General features: G+C 37.2%; 1 protein-coding gene across 1 annotated transcript; it reads left to right on the plus strand.

The window, feature by feature from the left end:
* The first annotated feature begins 395 nt into the window (after positions 1–395).
* Positions 396–10,839, plus strand: LOC104957098 (transcription termination factor 2-like). The gene is made up of 4 exons (XM_010784711.1): positions 396–526; positions 708–858; positions 1,751–1,856; positions 10,651–10,839. Exons 1-4 carry the CDS (start codon positions 409–411, stop codon positions 10,837–10,839), a joined length of 564 nt encoding a protein of 187 aa, XP_010783013.1. The 5' UTR covers positions 396–408.
* The last annotated feature ends 8,413 nt before the right edge of the window (positions 10,840–19,252 follow it).

Genomic DNA, 19,252 nt, shown 5'->3' on the forward strand with positions numbered 1-19,252 from the left:
GAACTCAAAGTGGCGATGAGGTCTTAAAATGTATGGAGAGGGTCTTAAAAAAGGTCTTAAAAGGTATTACATTTGACTTCAGGATTCCTGCAGATACCCTGCAGGTGAAAGAATCATTTTCAAGAAGTGAAAGCAAGTCAGTGAGATGTATAAGTTCTCCAAACTTGCGAAATATCTGCAAATTGATTCTATTTCTTCCCTCGAAAATGAAGTCAAGCTGTTTGGTTAGATAGGAGATTGAATGGAAATAATTTATTGAAGATATTTTTTTGATTTTATTATGTATTGTAACAAGAACCTGACAAACTATTTACATCCAGTGAACAGAGAATGTTGTTTACGAGGCTTCAAATCCTAATTGTCTCCTTATTTTTTCCATCTCATGCCCTTTCTGATTCAGCGGATGACATGGGTCTGGGGAAAACCCTCACAATTATTGCTCTCATACTGGCCAAGAAAAGCAAAGCAAAAGGGGAAGTTGAAGAGAAGGAAGAGAAGCAGGCCGAGGGCTGGATCTCCAAAACTGGTGATTAAAAATGTTCCCAGTCTTTGCATTGTAATTATAGAATAGAGCAATATAAGCAATACTGCTGATCATATTTAAATAAGTGAATACTTCTTTGTTTTGTGTGTATTCTGAAGGTAAAAAGTGAGGCTAAGTAATCAGAGTCTGATAGTTCTGATCAGTGTGTTTGATGATCCTGTAGACTCCAGCCCGGTGGTGTCTAAAGGCACTCTGATCATCTGTCCCGCCTCCTTGGTCCACCACTGGAAGATGGAGATTGACAGACGTTTGAAGGCAGGCAAGCTGTCGGTGTGCCTGTACCATGGACCCAGCCGCGAGAGAAGTCCCAAAGTGTGAGGGAACCACGCTCACATTCATACTTACACACAACCAGAGTTCCCGTTAGAATATATTTTTGCCGGTCAAGATGTCCGTTAAAGTTTAAATCTTCCAGACAAAATTTGAAAAGTGCCGGTCAAAGGTCTTCTTTGTTATTTATTGAGCTTGAAAACAAATTGATATGATTCGATATTAAACAAACTAATTATAGTAGAGTAACAGTAACTTATAATAACACGGGAATAATAAACGGAGCGCTCTCTCCCTCTCCTGACAGCCCGTCAGTCTCATGCAGCTCGAGGATCAGTAATGAGTGACCCGACAGTAAAACTAAACATATCTATAACTAGTTACGGTAGTTTGAGAGGTCATTAAAATAGCTACGTGTGATATTCTAACCTGAAGTGTGTTTTGCTCCGCTCACCGCTGCAGGTGATCATGCAGAGCTGCGTGTCGACACGGATCAACGCACAATCAACCCATACAGCACATCTCTCTCTCCACATTACGTGTTAGACTTTAGAATTGACTCTTCTTGTCTGTCACATAAGTGGCGCAACTGATTAAGGGGAAATTATTTTGACCGGACATTTTGACCGGATAGATTTAGATTTTCCGGTCTTCATCATATTTTACCGGTCATAGTCCGGTAATTACCGGCTAACGGAAACGCTGCACACAACACTGTTGTTTTCTTTTTACTCTCTCTACTACCCTATTTCTTCTTGAACATTTGCTTTGAAATCACTCGTGTATATCAATTGCAGAATATTGTAGTACACAATTCAGATTGATATATTAATTATTATTATATGTTAAAGGCTTCAACACTTAATCAGAAACGTTCAGTTTAAAGGAGTGTTGGAGCAGACCCAATTGAATGAAGTGTTCTCTGTCCTCCATCAGGCTGGCAGGTTATGATGTGGTGGTGACCACTTACAGTTTGGTCTCTAAGGAGGCCCCCGTCCAGAAGGAGGACGCTGAGAAACCCAGCAAAGATACTGATCATGTGGTAAGTCATTTATGGTGTATATATGTATATGAAAGCAGCACTTCTGATTTCAGCTTTTTTTTTTGTAATTCAAGTTTTTATTTATGAACATACATGGTACATAGCTCACATGGTACAGCATACAGAAAGAGGAAGGTCAGGCTACAAAACATGGTACTTAAAGGTGGGGTAGGTAATTCACTTCAGAAACACTTGTTATATTCCATGGAATGCTCTTAACATATTTTGACAATAAATACATAAAAAAATGTAATCAGTGGAAGCCGTAGCGCTGTAAAAAGCACGACCAATCATCTGAGCCGGCCCGGCGCGTTCGTGTGTGTTGGAGGAGGGGCTCTGAAGGGAAGTGGCAGATTNTATTTGTGTTAAAAATGTAAGAAGTAAAAGTAAAAAGTTGTCAGAAAAATAAGTAGTGGAGTAAAGTACTGATACCAGAAAAATGTACTTAAAGGTGGGGTAGGTAAGTTTGAGAAACCGGCTCGAGATACACTTTTTGTTATATTCCATGGAATGCTCTTAACATCCCGATAGAAATGAATACATGAAATGCTTTGACAATAAATACATATAAAACATTTCATCTGTGGAAGCCGTGGCGCTGTAAAAAGCACGACCAATCATCTGAGCCGGCCCGGCTAAAGTAACTGGATGGCCTACCTGCCTGTCAGCCTTCCATCTGTGCACAAACTTATCTCGTGCCCTCATTGGTCATGTGCGCGTTCGTGTGTGTTGGAGGAGGGGCTCTGAAGGGAAGTGGCAGATTTTTTCCAGCTGTGTATTTTCAAATTCTAGCGCACTCGAGCTGGTTTCTCCAAAATTACCCACCCCACCTTAAAGTACAGTAACAAAGTATTTGTACTCCACTACTTCCCACCTCTGCAGTAATCTTGCAGTTTCAAAAAGATTGTAGGACTAAAACCTGAGAAGAAGAAGAAGAAGAAGAAGAAGAACATTAGTAACTTTGAAAAGAAGCTAAGCAGGAAAGCAATAGTTACATAGCTACAAGGTTGTAGAATTACTGTTACAGACTGCTATGCTAAAGAAATAACACTGAACTAAATTACTATTGTGGAACAACCTGTGTTTGAGGAGTTGGTTGGTTTTGTCCGTCATGTTTACTACCACTGTTGATATGCAGAATACATAACAATGTGTGGTATTTCAAATGTAGTTCAAAGTAAACAATTATAAAATTGTAATTGGTAAAGTAAATGGTTTTAAATGGTAGAGCATAATTGCAAATGTATCTGGACTTCAATCTACTGTATGTCTCTATCTGATGGGCAAACCAAGTAGGAGTATAACATATTTTTCTCCCCAATTTACTTTATTAATACAGTTTGCTGGGTTTGTTCCCTGGTAAAATAATTGTTGCTTTAAATAAAGAACATCAAAGGGCATATGAGCCGAATCAGCTTGGATGTGGGTTTGTTTAAAGATAAGTTAATCTACTGATCAGAGAATATTTTCTTTGATGAGAATTCTTGTCATTTTTCTTCACCGATAACATTTCTTGTAGACTTATGACTTCTGAGATTGATCTAAGAACCTTAAAGAGATCAAAAGCTTCTCATTAATTCTGACTTTTATTGTAATACTGTATATTTCGTAGATATGTGGATCATCAGAAAGGGAAGGAGAATCACAATTTAAAATATATTATAAGTTCCTACTATTTTCAGCCTAGGGTGGCACATGAAAGAACATATAAAGTGTCATAACTTACCTATTCACAACACTATCATACTCCTTACAATTATGCTTTTATATCTCTCAGTTATATTAAAATTGTGATTTTATTAGACAATGATGAGTAAGTTCATGATGGGTATGCAAGGAGTTGTGTAAATCTTGGTTACATTCACATAAACCGTTCTGATGGCACCTGCTTTGTCTCCCTTTCTACACGTTCTACATCTCTTTTTGCTGCCTCTGTCTTGTGTTTTTTAATTGCTCGCCTCTGTCAAATTCTACATCTTGTGTCTGCCTGATTCTGCAAGATCAGAAATGTGGGGCTGTTGTAAATGTGGGTCAGTTGTCTGCAGTTTGACAGTCCAATTTCCAACATAACAGACCATCAAGCTGCTGCTCAATTTCTCAATTTTCTTATTACTTCCTTTATAGAAGACTGTTCCTAGTTTCGGTTTCTGCTGTGAAACCAATTATGACAGCTTAATCTACAGTAGTTTTAACACCAGTTACTCAGACTGAAGGTTATTAATACTACATATGCAATGACATGATTTATTTTCTATTTCAAGTTTAATCTTCACCCAGCTATAGATGTTTTAGCCCTATTATGCTTTTAGATATTTTCCTTTTGTGTGGTGTTATACAGGTCCATGTAAATGGTCTGCAGAGGCTAAACTCCCAAAGTTCACATGGGACATTTCCGACATATACCCGAGCAGTTGGCCAATCGCAACAGAGCCGGCCAGCTAACCAATCAGAGCAGACTGGGCTCTGGTTTCAGACAGAGGGTGAAAAGAGGTGCTGCAGCACAGACAGTATGAGAAAAATATATACCTTTTTGAACATTAAAGCATGTAAACATGTCACAGTTGAGGCACAAGTTACAAATATGAACCTGAAAATGAACATAATGTGTGCTGACTGTCCTGATAATGATAGCTTTCCTGTGGCAAAAAGTCTGCCAAATTAAACATATAAAAATCACATTTGAATGATTCTTTCCTGACTGCCAAATATGCGATTACGGTTTTGTTACCTCATGGTCCGTTATCTGCTTGATTGAGTTTAAGAAGATAGCTGCTCTCAACCTCAAAGACACCTTCAATCGTTTACTAGCAAAAAGATTCAAATGCCGTAAGCATCAGTCTACTGCATTAACATTTTCATTATTTCACTTCACAATGTAGATGAAATGGTTTGAAAAGGGCAGTCTAATTTTAATAGACTAGAATAATGCTTGCATAAATGGAAGACCCGGTACAATTGTGTTTATCTATATTTATAATAATTATTTACTTGGATTAACATTTGAGGATTGTCCACTGTACGTTGCTGGGAAATGGAATATATTCATCAATGACTATTTTTGTGTGCACTGAAAATTAATGTCATTAGAAGGTCATATATTTAGTGAATATATAAATCCTGAAATGCGTATGGGAATCTTTATTTGTGCATGCATTCTATATGATGATGGTCTGACCGCATAACAGCAAGATTCAATTTTGAAAAGTAAATGTCACACAGCTTTTCCATTTTCATTTTAATGTTGTCATAAGACATTCATATGTGAAAAATGCAAATACAAATTGAATAAGTGCAATTTCTATTATACTCAAATAATACAAATTTGGGAGATGATTATGCTATAAGGATTTCTAGAGTTTTGAAGTCTGCATTTATCATTTTAGTAAATCCCCAACGGCTCCTTTAATTTATCACAAATGATTAAATCAACATTTTACTCTTGATTTGAACCGTGTCCTTCATTTTGGGGCTGTATTATACCTAAATGCAATATCAATATGTCTTCTGTTACATTATAATGTTAAATGAACTGGCACAGCGAATTATAGCACATTTAAATACACTCAAACTCCAACTCACCAAATTGTGTCTCACATCCCAGCAAGTGGCTGCAAAAAGAGCTTATCTACCGTAATAGCAAGTTAGAAAGAAAACACTCATCAGTGCAACAGGGTATTGACAATGAAACAAGGTGTTCTGCATATAAAAAGTTTGTATAATTAAATTCAAAGTATTCAGTGCACTCCAGTCCCCTTTTCCTTTGGAATGGCATTGAGTTTGAATCTGATGATTGAACTTGAAAATCTGAATCATGACATTTTCCACAAAACTGACTCAACATATATTTTAGTGGGTTTAACCAATTAACATATCAACTTAAAATCCCATTATCTAATAATATAGCTGCTAACCACTAGATTCCACCGGGTCCGTTTGCGGCCGCGTTACTAATTTTGCAGACCCTATCCCTCAATAGTCTTTCAAGTAGGAGGAGAAATGCCAGCGTTCTCCTCCGGTTGACAGGCACTGTGTAAATTATATATATAGAATAATAATGATGATGAATGCATTTTTTTACCACCAAAATACAGCAACACATCTTTGATTCATGTCGTTTATAACTGGGATATTACAATTATTATTAACTTTGTCTGTACAAAGTAGCCTGTCCAGGACATATGCCCAAATCAACAAAAACTGCGAGCCGGCAGGCAAGACGCTCCGCTTCTGAAATGCTTCTGAAATGCTTCTGAAACGCGCCCGGTAGGGTATGACGCCGGACCAAAACCGCGGCGCAGCCGTGACGCGACGCAGACGGACCCGGTGGAATCTAGGGGTAAGACTGAGAAATACTGAATTAATATCTCAAATGATAAGCAGTACGAACACCTGATTTTGTAAAGACACAACATGAATAAACTAAATTATCTTACTAATTCATTTGACAACACAATAGTAAATGAAACATTCCAAGCAGTAATTATTTCATTTAAAATAAAAACAATAAAATTGCAGAAATCAAACAGAATGTCAATTACATTCAAGACAAAAATGTTAACAAGCAGAAGCAAAGAAGATCCACATAGCCCTTTTATCGAGTAAGTGATTGAATTAATGAATTAGTGACCTGTTTTGCGCGGAATGCAGCAATGGTCGGTTCTTTTTTATTAAAAACAAGAATTTCTGCTCTTTTCATCAACAATGTTAGAGACTGTGCTGACAAGTCTTAGCTTTTTTTACAGTACTGCAGGGGGCCCAAAGGATTTATTGGCATCGTGGGGAAACTGAGGTCTGTTGACTCCCCAGTACAGGCATGGTTTGTCTTGTCTGATTGTTTGTTTTTCAAATATGCCTGCACTTGGAGTGCAAACTGCCGGCCACACCAGGAGCCTCACACCCCTTCAACATTTTCTTCAAATGCTTTCATAAGATGCTGTTTTGTGCTTCCACATGAGGGCTTTTGTTCTGATTGCACAGATGCTCCAGCTGTAGTCCTCCTCAATTATTCTAGGGTCATTACTTTTGCATGCTTGACAGCGTCCATTCTTGTATCTGATACAAACAATCAAAAGTTCAACTAAAGGCTGAGCAGAAAAATTCAAAAAATAAGTAACATATTTAACCAGATGGTTGCAGATGTATCCTTATTGAATCTCAAAATTTAGTAGTGGAACAATAAGAAGGGTGGATCCTTAATTAGTAGAAACTTTCACAACATTCCATCAATTCTAATTGTCAATTTTTTGGGTCCCAAGACTTCAATGTTTAATGTCAGGTTGTTGAATTCTTGTTTTTCAGCAATAGTATGTATATTATCAGTGAAATCAATTATGTGAATGAATGACTGAAGAATAGTGTTTTCTGAAAATGAACTAAGCAAAACAAACGGGACATTTCTATGTATTTGATACACACATTTTTGCATTTAACTGTATTTACTGTTATTTGATTATTTGAAGCCCTCTCTTTGGTGCAAACCTATTTAAACTTGCAGCTAACTTTGAGTTTGACATGTTCTGAATAGCCTCTGTCCTTCTTTCCAGCACCTCAGGTAATTTTGAAAATCTGTGTTCAGAGCAGCTAGCAGCTGTTGAGACTCCTTGAAGAAATTTTACGAAAAAAAAAAAAAATTGATTCCCCTCAGGCCGACAGTCAGCAGCGCATTCAACAATAAAAGAGCCAAATAATTACGGTGCCTGAGGAGGTGATGTTTCTGCAGCCCCCAATGATGCTCCACCATTCTGACTGCCAACAACCCTGTGGTACAGTACAGGGAGATATGAGGGACAGATAGAAAGAGAAAGTTAGTCATCAAAGTACTTTCTAAAACAAGAAAATGGAGGTTAGATGACATGTGAGAAGGGAAGGAGGCAGCACAGTTCTAGTGTGTGGACTCATCTGTCAGCAAGAACTGCTTTAAATTTGAAAATAGTCATTCTGTGGTGCCTATATTAGTCCTGCATGGGTGGTGAAATTATTCCTTTGGGTGTGGACTTGATGTAAAGAATGGTATGTGCTATAATGGCTGCCATCAATTTCCCTTGCGATTACTTGTAGAAAAACACTAAACAAAACTAAAGTGAAAAACATTAAAGGGGAGCTCCAATTTTAAACATAAAAGTTTATTTACAGGCGTTGGGGAATAATGTTGCATATATGCATAAGTGTTTCTAGGACAGCTGTTTGTGCAGTCAGATTAAAGTGATGTCACTTGAGTTAAGATCAGCTGTAAATAGCACTAGTGCATTTTGGGCTTTCTTTTAAACCAACCATGGGCACAAAGATGGGCGCAAATATATTTAATCCTAACAATGTGAAAATGACCACTGCGTCAGTCTCAAACTACAATGGCTGTTTTGCTTGGCGTCGGTTTAACACTAGAACCGCGAACGGGTCAATTTTACCCGCAGCTGTTTCTTGATTGTAGCCTATGTAACTTTTTTTCAATAAAATATTAAAGTCTCCCAGTCCGTGACTTTTCCTTAAAGTGTGTTATGTAGCACCCTCTGTTGTTAAACATTGTCAATATGAAGTCAGATTGAAAAAATCGCCAAGAAAATTGCCATTTATACCTATATCTGTCAGCGGGTAACATTTACCTCATAGAAAATGCAGCGTAAACATGACGTGTTGCTATAGCAACACCTTTTGTCTACTGCGGTTCTTTATAGATAGAGAGATAGATTGAGAGAGAGATAGATAGATAGATAGATAGATAGATAGATATCTTGATAGATAAATAGATAGAGAGAGATAGACAGATATATTGATTGATAGATAGATAGAGAGAGAGAGAGAGAGAGAGAGAGAGAGAGAGAGAGAGAGAGAGAGAGAGAGAGAGAGAGAGAGAGAGAGAGAGAGATAGACAGATAGATAGTTATAGATAGTGTAACATCTTGGAGAATACAACATCTTGGATGACTGAGCTCAGTTGAGGACATGATGCATGTGTGCAGGTTACGTGCCAGTTTAATAAAGATGGACACTCGGAATGAGAGAACTAGTCCGCGTCGTCTGTTTATGTAGACAATTATATGTCCATAGAACAGAACATTACGGATAGATATAGTTATAGAAAGAGATAGAGAGATTTGTACCTAAACAAAACCCAAGTCTAACTACAAGAGTTTAAATCAGCACTGGCAGCGATATTTTATACTTCATGCTATCTGCACAAACTATATCATATGACAAGCTGAGAGTCCACAGATTCTATTGGTATACGTTTCATCCCTGTGCGATCAAAACTCACTGCTCTGTATGATAAATAAAAGAACATTGTACCTTGAAAATCAATAGCGGGTAAATTTGACCCGTTGGCGGTTTTAGTGTTAAATAAAGGCCATAGAATTTAAACTAAGAACAATGTAAAAAAGGTGAAGTAGGAAAGAAGTGAGCCTTGCCAAGAAGCTAAATAGCTACTAAGTTCAAAAGACATCAGTTTCCCCCTTCCAACAGTTTATCTTTGATTGCATTTGGATTTTTGACAAGGAAAAAGAATGTGGAAATAAGAACGACAATACTTCTGGCTCTACTTAATCGATTTTAGCCTTACTAACTGTCAATCATTAGTCAACAAGGCTATACACTTGCAATGCTAAATATGTGGGGTAAGAGGGAGCTAAAGTACATCAAATGGAGTAGAGGGGTTTTTGGGTCTCGTTCCCTGGACAAAAATCTGAAACATAAACTAGATGTTCCTTAAAATAATATTAAAAAATTGTTAGTGCACCAATTAAATTGAATAAAGGTAAATGAGAAGAACGCTGATAGCAACATGTAACAGTGGTGGGCGGGGCTTAAAAAAGGGTAAATTGAGCACACTGAGAAAGTGAGCTGGGCTTTTCAACCTGGCACTACAATAATCCCTAATATAAATATATAAGATTGTTTTGCCGACATTTTGAATAATGACTGGTGACTGCTAAAGTCTAAAAAGTTTAAGAAAAAGGACTACTTTTAATTTGTACTGTGGACTCTGATTAAGTTGATATATCAGATGGTCGGTATGCAGGGAATTGAAATGGACAGCAACCTTTGCTTCAGTAACTGTGAGCCAGTTTGTATTAATACACATTTATGTTGCAGCCTTCATGAAGGAAAAGCAACATGGTTGGATATCAAAGCTTATACTTTGTAAAGAGGTGATTACATATATTGAAATGTTAAACCAGAAGTGACACCTCAGGAACACAGCACTGGATCATGGGTGGATAATATTTGAAGAGCTTAGTCCCCTTAAACTCTAATCCCCCCCTCTCGGGGATAAAAACGTCTGCTAGAGAAAATGACACACAAAAAAGGTTTTAGTACATGGAAATTACTAAATTGCATGTTGATGCATGTTACAGTACATCCATATATGCACGCTCTGCTAACTTCATGTTTTACATATGTAAGATTCTCCTATATTCTGCATACGTTGATGAACAAGCTAGTGGAACATGTTCCAATTTAATTGAAAAGGGAATTTTTTTCCACACGATATATCTGTTTAAAGTATAATGAAGCATTGACGTCATTTTCAACACTAGTACATTACTTGGTCTAGACTGAAATAGCTGTACCACTGATGTGCATCTGTTGTGACATTCAGTTAAGTGTCAAAGTGAGACATACTGTAGGTACGTTTTCTGTAACTCATACAGCTGAAATGTCAAACTTTTATCATTTTGGGCATCAACATTTGTCTCAAAATACAGTTGTCTGAAAAAGGATCCAGCTGTCTCAAAGCCATAATGCAGCTATATTTGTCTTTCTTAATTTGTCTTCTAAGTGCTCCTGTGTCTGTCAGAGTTCTTGCCAAAGGGCGGCAGAACTTCTGTCCGTGCGCAGGATGTTTAATATCCCCATTGTCCTGGATGTGCTGCACCCACCTGACTGCATGACAGCTGGAGGCTTTGCAAGGTTCTCAACAGGCTCAGAGACTGACTCAATTAACATTAAACCAAAAAGAAACCTAAAGCCTGAGAAGACTTCATAGAGTCAATCTGCCTCCCTTCCAGCATCAGAGCGAGATGCGCTGTAGTGTTGCTGTTCAACAATGACAGCTTTCACACATTTTGCACACTAAACTGTGTTCTGTTTGGTTTTCTAGTCTTGGTGGGGGAAGCCTCTTTAACCCCAGACATGAGGTCTGCTGAGCATGAGTGAATGGATCCCCTTCTTACACTGTTCCTGTCAAAAATTCACCTACTTCCATTGTGGACAGGGATAGACACACTGAAGAGAATATTTAATGTACAGAATGTTCCATACTGGCTAAAACACAATGAAAGAATATTTAGTAGTTATTTAAACCATTTGGATACATCTGTTAAAAGAGCTCACATTTTCTGCTTTATGACCACAAGCTGAAATGTGTTTCAATTTGAATATTGAATCCCCTTAAGGAGGGGCCATAAGCAGAGGTTTATAAATATAGAAGTCCAAAAACTGGGCTTACTAGTGGGGTTGAAGACATGTTGGAGCAATGGTTAATGGCTTTGGCAGCTTGGATTCAGCTGGTGAAAATCCAAGCATCGGGAGTCACAGCTGGCGAGGGAAACACTGGGTCCAACCTGTATAACCCGGCAACAGAAAGTTTCTCCTTTTCTTCTCCCGGCATAATTGCAGTCAAAACTTACGAGGGTGAGAGGCATTTTCTCATTTTCTAAAAAAGCAACAGATTGCAGAAAGTATAAGAGCTGCGGTAATCAAACTTTTTAAAGGAACCAGAAGTGGTAAAATACTAACTAATGTCTTGGTTTTTAGGACTCATTACTGCATGTGTGTGTGTGTGTGTGTGTGGGGGTGTGTGTGTGTGTGTGTGTGTGTGTGTGTGTGTGTGTGTGTCACTTCTGTTGTTCACTGGGTCACTGGTTAAAACACTCCCTCTAGTTAATTTCACTTTATTTCTTTCAATTTTATTTTTACTACCTCTTCTCTACCTACACTACACTGCTCAAGATCCATATTGTACATTTGGACTGGGTTTTATTTTAACTGTCCTTTTGTACACAACCCCTCTATCTTTGTATAAACAGCTTTCAATTGCATTGCCATATATGTAATGTTAAATAACCATGATGGAAAGAAATTCCTCTTCGTGTTATCCAAAAAGTGTGAAACTCTAGTGGTACTTCTGAAAGTTTGTTATATTGTTGCTAATAAATGAATGGATAGCACTGCTTTGACCAAAGTGTTACTATGGAAACTGCAGCTCTTCTGGAAGGTGTTTTCACGCACAAGAAGAAGAAGGGGAAGAAGATGGACCTTTATTAATCCCCCGAGGGGGAAATTCAGTTTCCACTCTGTCGTACACACACATGCATTTTTTATACAGGTACATACAGTACACACTTTTTACAAAGTCCAATCCCCTACAGACTGAACCACTGCTGCCCCGATATGAGTATATAATATATTGATATGTCTCCATGCTATATATTTCATATAAACAAAATAAAACAACAATGAAAAAGGGTGAATACCACAAAGAGGACAGTTAGCCTAGCTGTCTTTTGGGGGGGTTATGCCATGGATTATTTCTTGGCAAAAAATAGTTGTAATAAAATGTGCTTTCGTCAGTTATCAGTTGTTCTGATATGCTGTGTGCTAGTTTGGTCATAAAGGATTATTAATTGGAATAAGAACAATACAAATATTCATATGAAAAAAGTAATTAATAGGGCCTGACAATGGAGCGGCAATAGGGGGGAGTGGGGTAAGATGAGCCAGTTTGTACTTATGTTGTTCTCTTGGCAAGGAAAAATCTGTTAGAAGTCAAATGATAACAACAACCTTTTCGTTGAGATGTCAATAAAACTGATAACAATGCATCTATCACAAAGGGCAATGAAAATATGACTTCTCAAAAATGTAATTTCTAGTGACTTAACTTGCCCAATCTAAAGGGTAAGTTGTTCCGAGTCAAGGGGTAAATTGAGCCACCTGGGGGTAAATTGACCTATTGACTTTTTCAAGTTGAATCCGGAGTTGTTTGGTTGTTTCCGTCGGCTAATACAAAGACCAGTTCAAAGCATTTCTTTGGTGTAAGGCCATGGAACTGGTCAGCCAGTTTTTTTTATATCATTGCAAGTTCCTTCTGTCTCCTGGGTGAATACCTTTGCCTCGGCTGTTCCACTGTACCCTACTGTTTTCACTTCCTTTTCCTCCTTCCTTGTTATGTATCTACACAGGGTTGACCTTTCCGTATTTCTGTCTTTTGCCACTGCTCTGACCAATTTTCCACCCTTGCCATCAGTGGCTTCTCGCTTGTACTTTCTTGGCATGATAGCTTTTCTACAATGTTTAAAACATAAAACATTTATTCTACAGAGACTTAACTTAACTTCAGTGCCTCATGCGGGGTTAAATTATAGAACTGGCTCAATTTACCTGACAGCATGTGGCTCACTTTGCCCCACAGCCACTTTTTGGAAAAAATAAAACTTCTAGCTATGTCATTAATGCTAATCTTTAGCTATATTGCCCCTTTCACACCAACGCGGTTCCCATTCTAGCTCCGTGCTAGAGCTGGGTTAAATGCAGAGAACAAATGTCAATGTGTGTGCTGTGTGCTCTGTATGTGTGACCATTAAAGAGGGTTTTATCCCTCCGATTCTATCTTCTATCTATCAGTAATTGATCAATGTTGTGCTGGTGTAGTTTTGTCACTTGACCTTATGTTCTCCATCTGAGTGTTTCATTCAGGTGTCACAAATTCCCAAAGACCCAAAACAAAGTGTAAAAATGAAAAAGGCTAACAAGACAAGCAGGTGTATTCAGCTGATGGATGGGTTTTGAGTGTACCAGTACAAATCATGACAATAATATACAGCATCGCTAATTTGCCAAATTAATTATGGTATTTAGAGTGAATGTACATTTGAGGATCCATGTCTAAAGACTGCAAACTATATTTGAGAAGATAATTAACATTTGAATGACAGGCTTTTTCACGGTAAGAAATGCAAACATTGAAGATGTATCAGTCCAAATAATCGTAATCCTTAAGACCTCTACTTAACTTTGTTTTACTATGTTTTGCCATACTGTGATTAAACAGCCAAGCTATTTTCATTTGTTATTTAGTAAATAGTTACTCTGCAAGAATCTAAGACAATCCAGTCATCTGGTACACCTGTATAATAACATCTAATATTTAATCATTTCTAAAAAGCCACTAATCGAATTGGACACTGCATTTTATAAGACACAGTTTAATATGTGCGTTTAAATGAGGTGTAAACCCAGCTTTTTCTTTGAACTCATGACAGAGCAATTATGTTGTTGGGGTATAGCCTATTTGACTTAAAGTTCAATACAAAAAGCATCACGAAATATTCAGAATACAGGTGATACACCTCAAGAAATCCTTTAGCTTTACTTTACAGATTCTAGAGGGATTTTAATTTTATAAACATGATGAAACATTTGATTTATTTCTTTTATTTCTTTTTGTAGAACAAAACATAAAATCAATTGTGTTAATCATTTAAAAGTTATATAATTTAGAAATATAGCTTACTAAGGTCTTAGTGGCTACTCAATTCTGATTGGCTGTAAGGTGTTATCGTTTTAAATGAATGTGTTGAATGATATTATAATCCTTTATCTACAAAAATAACCATAGTAACAGTGACGCCAAAGCCCTTGTTTGCAATGTATTGCAACACATTAATAAGCCAACATTCAGTTACAACAACGAATGACCGATGTAGCTGACTTCAACTCATATTTTAACCTATTTGAAGAATATGACACTGGAAAGCTTCTACACACATTTTCAAATGTTTTGTTCCTAGTGAATATGGAAGATCCATGTGAAAAGTTTCATTTACATTTTCTCTGGAACAAACAGCAGCTGAGGGATAAACAGAAGGAATTTATTTGGTCTCTTGTTTTTTATGGTGCTATATAAAGACAAACGTTTTACAGTTATGCTCAAGTTCCAGTCAAGTGTTTAACATGTACCCTTCTATATTATATGAAATCAATCACTAGAAAGGAGAGGATTTCAAGGTAACTTCCATAAAATAGGGAAGTGAGGAAATGGGACTATTTACTTCACCGAGTAAACAGAGGAACTGGCAAGGCCTGAAATACATTCAGAATGAACATTCAGTTCTTTCAATTCCATTTTCACGGAACACAAACGACAGAAGGCCTGCAGTTGATTCATCGAGAGTAATAGAGAAGTGGAGGAGTAAGTAAACAGAAACGTATTTCAAAAGAAAAATCTTTTTTTCTGCAAGGGTGATACACAAAGTAAAAGGCATGCAAACACAGATGGACACATTCAACTGTTGTCGTTTAACAACCGGCTCTGGACAAAGGGGACAGGGTCATTATTTTCAGACTCTATGAATCATAGAACTACTTTTCGTTGATCTTCAGTAGTGATTACAGAGGCTTTCAAAGTGCCTCCCCAAGCGAGATCCAAACCGTTTTAGATGACATGTTATAGCCTGGTTAAAGAGAAATGAAGAGATTTATAAAAAAAAGATGCTCTTCTTTCCCAGGCATAAACTAATAAATTACTTTTGTATACCTTTGTATTATGCTTTTTGTGTGATCCAAAGTTATATTAAACAGCAATGTTAGTTTCAAATAATAAAAGGGTGATCCCATATGCATCCATGAATTTAAAAAAACTAAGCAAGTAAACTAGTGGGAGGTATGAAAACGCCTTTTCCTTCTTTTTGTCTGATGGCAGGCCCATCGCCTCGGACAATACCCATTAAGATGAAAAGTCTAAGAGACCACAATCTGACATGTATCTCTTTATAACAGGTGCATGGCTACAAGGGCATCTAATGCTTTATAAACTGGCATTGAAGACCTCATCATTGCAAATGTAGTGTGATTAAGAAATAAATCTTGGCAATAGAATCCATTGTTGTGTTTTTCTAAAGGGAACATTTAGCTGACCTTACTCAACTCGTCTCTTCCACTTATCACAGCTGTAGATATCAGAAAGACAGAATAATGTGTTCTACCAAACAGGATATCCATGCTTTCAGTTTATAGATATGCAAAGGCTTCAAAGCGACACTGAAAATGACACAGATAGTTTGAAGGGGCTTGAGGAAGTAATAAAAACAGAAGTAAGAGATCAAAATAATAATCTATTATAAGTCACAGTCCGATGCCTTTTATGCTTAAGTTGATATTTTTTGACATATTACAAAATTAATAATAATAAAATCTACTGTGTGAGCTTATAACACGTAGGCTGTATATTTTTAAAAATCAATGAAAGGAAAGAGGGAGAAAAGAAAAACATGTTGTCTTCTAAAGATAAAATAAAAAAGTTTGTTGAGTGTTTCCATCATTCACTCATGATTCAGATTCGACAAACGTAATGTTTTTATTGTTGTGGATACACATGAAAGACCATAAAGCCTATTTTGGTACTTTAATTCATAGTTTATCTAAAGTATTACAAATGTATTGTCAGGAGCCTGGGGGGGTGGGGGGGAGCAAATGCAGGTTACAGTCTTGACAGGTTGAACAGGGCCATCAAATAGAGAGAGAAAACCTTTTATGCTCACATACAAACACAGACCATTTAGAGTAAACTAATTAACTAAATCTATTAACATAACCAGCATTTCTTTTGATTGTTGAAGGTAACTGGAGAACCCGGAGAGAACCAAAACTCTACGCAGAAGTGCCCACATTACTAATCATGTATAATGCTATATCAACAAGTCCTCATACGACCAAATGGGCCGATTGTTCAGGCCCTTATTACGACCAAATATGTTGTTTGTTCAAGCGCTTAATATGTCCTATAATTACGTTTTAAAGTTTTCGCCCTCTAGTGGTCCCATTGACTGCAAACAAATAACCCTCTCTGTAAAATCCTAAATTGTAGGATAGTTTGGCCATTAAAACGCTTTTTTATTAGATTTCTAGCGATAAGTGTATATTGTACTTTTAGAATCCATGTCCATTCGATAAGTAGGATCTATAGTTTGATAGATATTACGAAGATGATTTGAGGTATGCGGCAGCCTCCATGTAAAGTTACGGGTTGAAAACAGTATTTTCGGTCTCAACGTTTTCATAATAAAACCAATGATCAAATGATTTAACAGTGATATCTGCAGTACTCATCGACTAAAAAACATCAGTTTATCCTTTCTAATTATACGACATTTATTGGTTTAAATTGTGTACAATGCTTTTGTGTTTTTCCCATAGGTTTTTCTCTTTCGATTCTGAGAGACACCTTTCTTTTTTCAGAGGTTTTGATAGGCTATAACATTTTCTTTTAGCCGCAATGCATGTCGGGATATGGTATTCATGCGATATGAAATCGGAAAACATTTTAAAAATAAAATAATACTTTATTCCGAGTGTTCTTGCTTTTCTCTTCGGAAGTCATCACATAACGGCATTGTAATACACGGTTTCGGCTGCATTAAATATTACATATCTGACGTAGATATTTATTTATAGAGCCCTGATCAGAAGACCTTTTGACAAACTGTAAGAAATGCCGCCAAAACTGAATATGTGACGTGGATCATAAATATATTAGCAATTAAACAACATCTTCCATTTCTTTTCACACAATACGTCTCCTTGCAGTATCAACACTAATTCGGCTGACTTTTAGATTTGATCCAATTGGTAGATAGGCTATATTTACACCATAACGGTGCACAGCTGATAGAAAGGGACTTGTAATTTTTAAAGATATTATTTACTGAACTCCCTTTCCAACTCCTCATGCAGTTGACTGTTACAGGTCTATACAGGTTCATGGTACAATGCATAAGCTTCAAATCGAGAGACTGAAACTGTATTTCCTTTACCGTTCTGTTTTAATTTCACAATAAAGTTAATAGTCATATTATGTTTGATATTATTTATGTTTTATTAACTACACCACTGTTTTTTTAACCCCACACCGCCTAGTGGTTTAAAGCACATTATTGAATTTTGTTGTTGAATAAGCTTTATTTGATGAAAACATTTAAATATTGTAGGATACTAATTATCCTAAAAACAAATTTTACCCTACATAAAAAAATTGGGAAAAGTAGAAGACATGATAGAAATATAGAATAGAAAATATCAAGAAGATACTGTAGTGATCTCTACAATAAAACAGTTTAGTGCAGGAAGTCCAAAGATATTAACAGGAGGATGTGCAAAACAGACAAACTAATAAGGCTTTATTTAACATTAAAGAAAGGTCTTCTTTGAATAAGAAAAAACGTTGGGGTTATCCACCAGAATTAAATGAAGTCCTGACAAATACTTAACTGTCAAATTATTGGATAGTTTATTTTGGCAGCTTGACATCACTTCCCTGAATTTGACTCAGGTGTAAACTAAAGTCTGATTTAAGGGTTATTTATATTGTCAGCATCATTATCAGAATCTGCAAGTAACAAAATACATGTAGTGGAGTAAAATGTTAACCTCTGAATTGTGTGGAGTAGAACAAAGTAGTAATGACTGCTGTAACAAAAACATTTCCCAAAAAGTATTATCTTTCTATCTTAAGATGATCGATGCTACGCTGCATATTTGCAAAAATGGCCTCTGAACCTTTACAATGGCATGTTTCAGGCTATCAATGAACAACAGGAGGGGTCACCGCAGGGACCGGACTGGATACAATCAGCCCGGGACTCTCGACCGGCCTACTTGCGGTACGCCGGCCCAACCGGCGGTATGCGGGGCAGTAAATACCGCTAGTAAATTGTCGACGGGGCCCGGTGGAATTGTATTTTCACTGGTCCCCACCATTGTAACCACTAACATGTGGATCTTCCTATGGAATTGAAAAAGACGATGTAAAGACATTGCGCTAAATAGGTAAAGAGCATTAACTAGGAGGATGAGGCTGCAGCAGAGTAAGAGGATGCCTGTAACTGTCTGATGTCAGTACACCTCACGTCCCCTTGAGGCTGTAAGCTGACTGTGCTGCGCACCGCTGAAGTTGAAGTGCTGCTGACTGTGGCAATGCTCGCACCTGCTGCTTCCAGAAGCCTGTATTTTAAACAGGTGCGCTGTGTTTCTCAAACAAGTTTCTGTACTTCATTTGCTCAGCATCTTCTGGCTCATGCTTCTGATCCCGTGTGAACAGCGCTGATATCAAAGATTTCCACAATTTCCCCCGTTGCTGTATACCAGTAAATCAGTAGATAATCGCTTCACATGGCTAAAATCCTCTGAGCGTTGTTTCATGGTGAAATGCCACAATAACTATTAATGGAAGGTAATCGTTCATCTCTGATCTTAATTGGTTGTTAAGCTCAGCAAAATTGTTTATTGCTAAACCTGTTACGGATTTTCTGATGAAAGAATTTGGAGTTGAAAATGTTTTTCATGTTTTGTAGCTCTCTTGTTTGTTCTCCCACACAGGCTAACATGTGCGTTTTGTGACATTG

The sequence above is a fragment of the Notothenia coriiceps genome, unplaced genomic scaffold (assembly GCF_000735185.1).
Source record: "Notothenia coriiceps isolate Sejong01 unplaced genomic scaffold, NC01 NC01_scaffold00026424, whole genome shotgun sequence".
In the NCBI taxonomy this organism is placed as follows: Eukaryota; Metazoa; Chordata; class Actinopteri; order Perciformes; family Nototheniidae; genus Notothenia; species Notothenia coriiceps.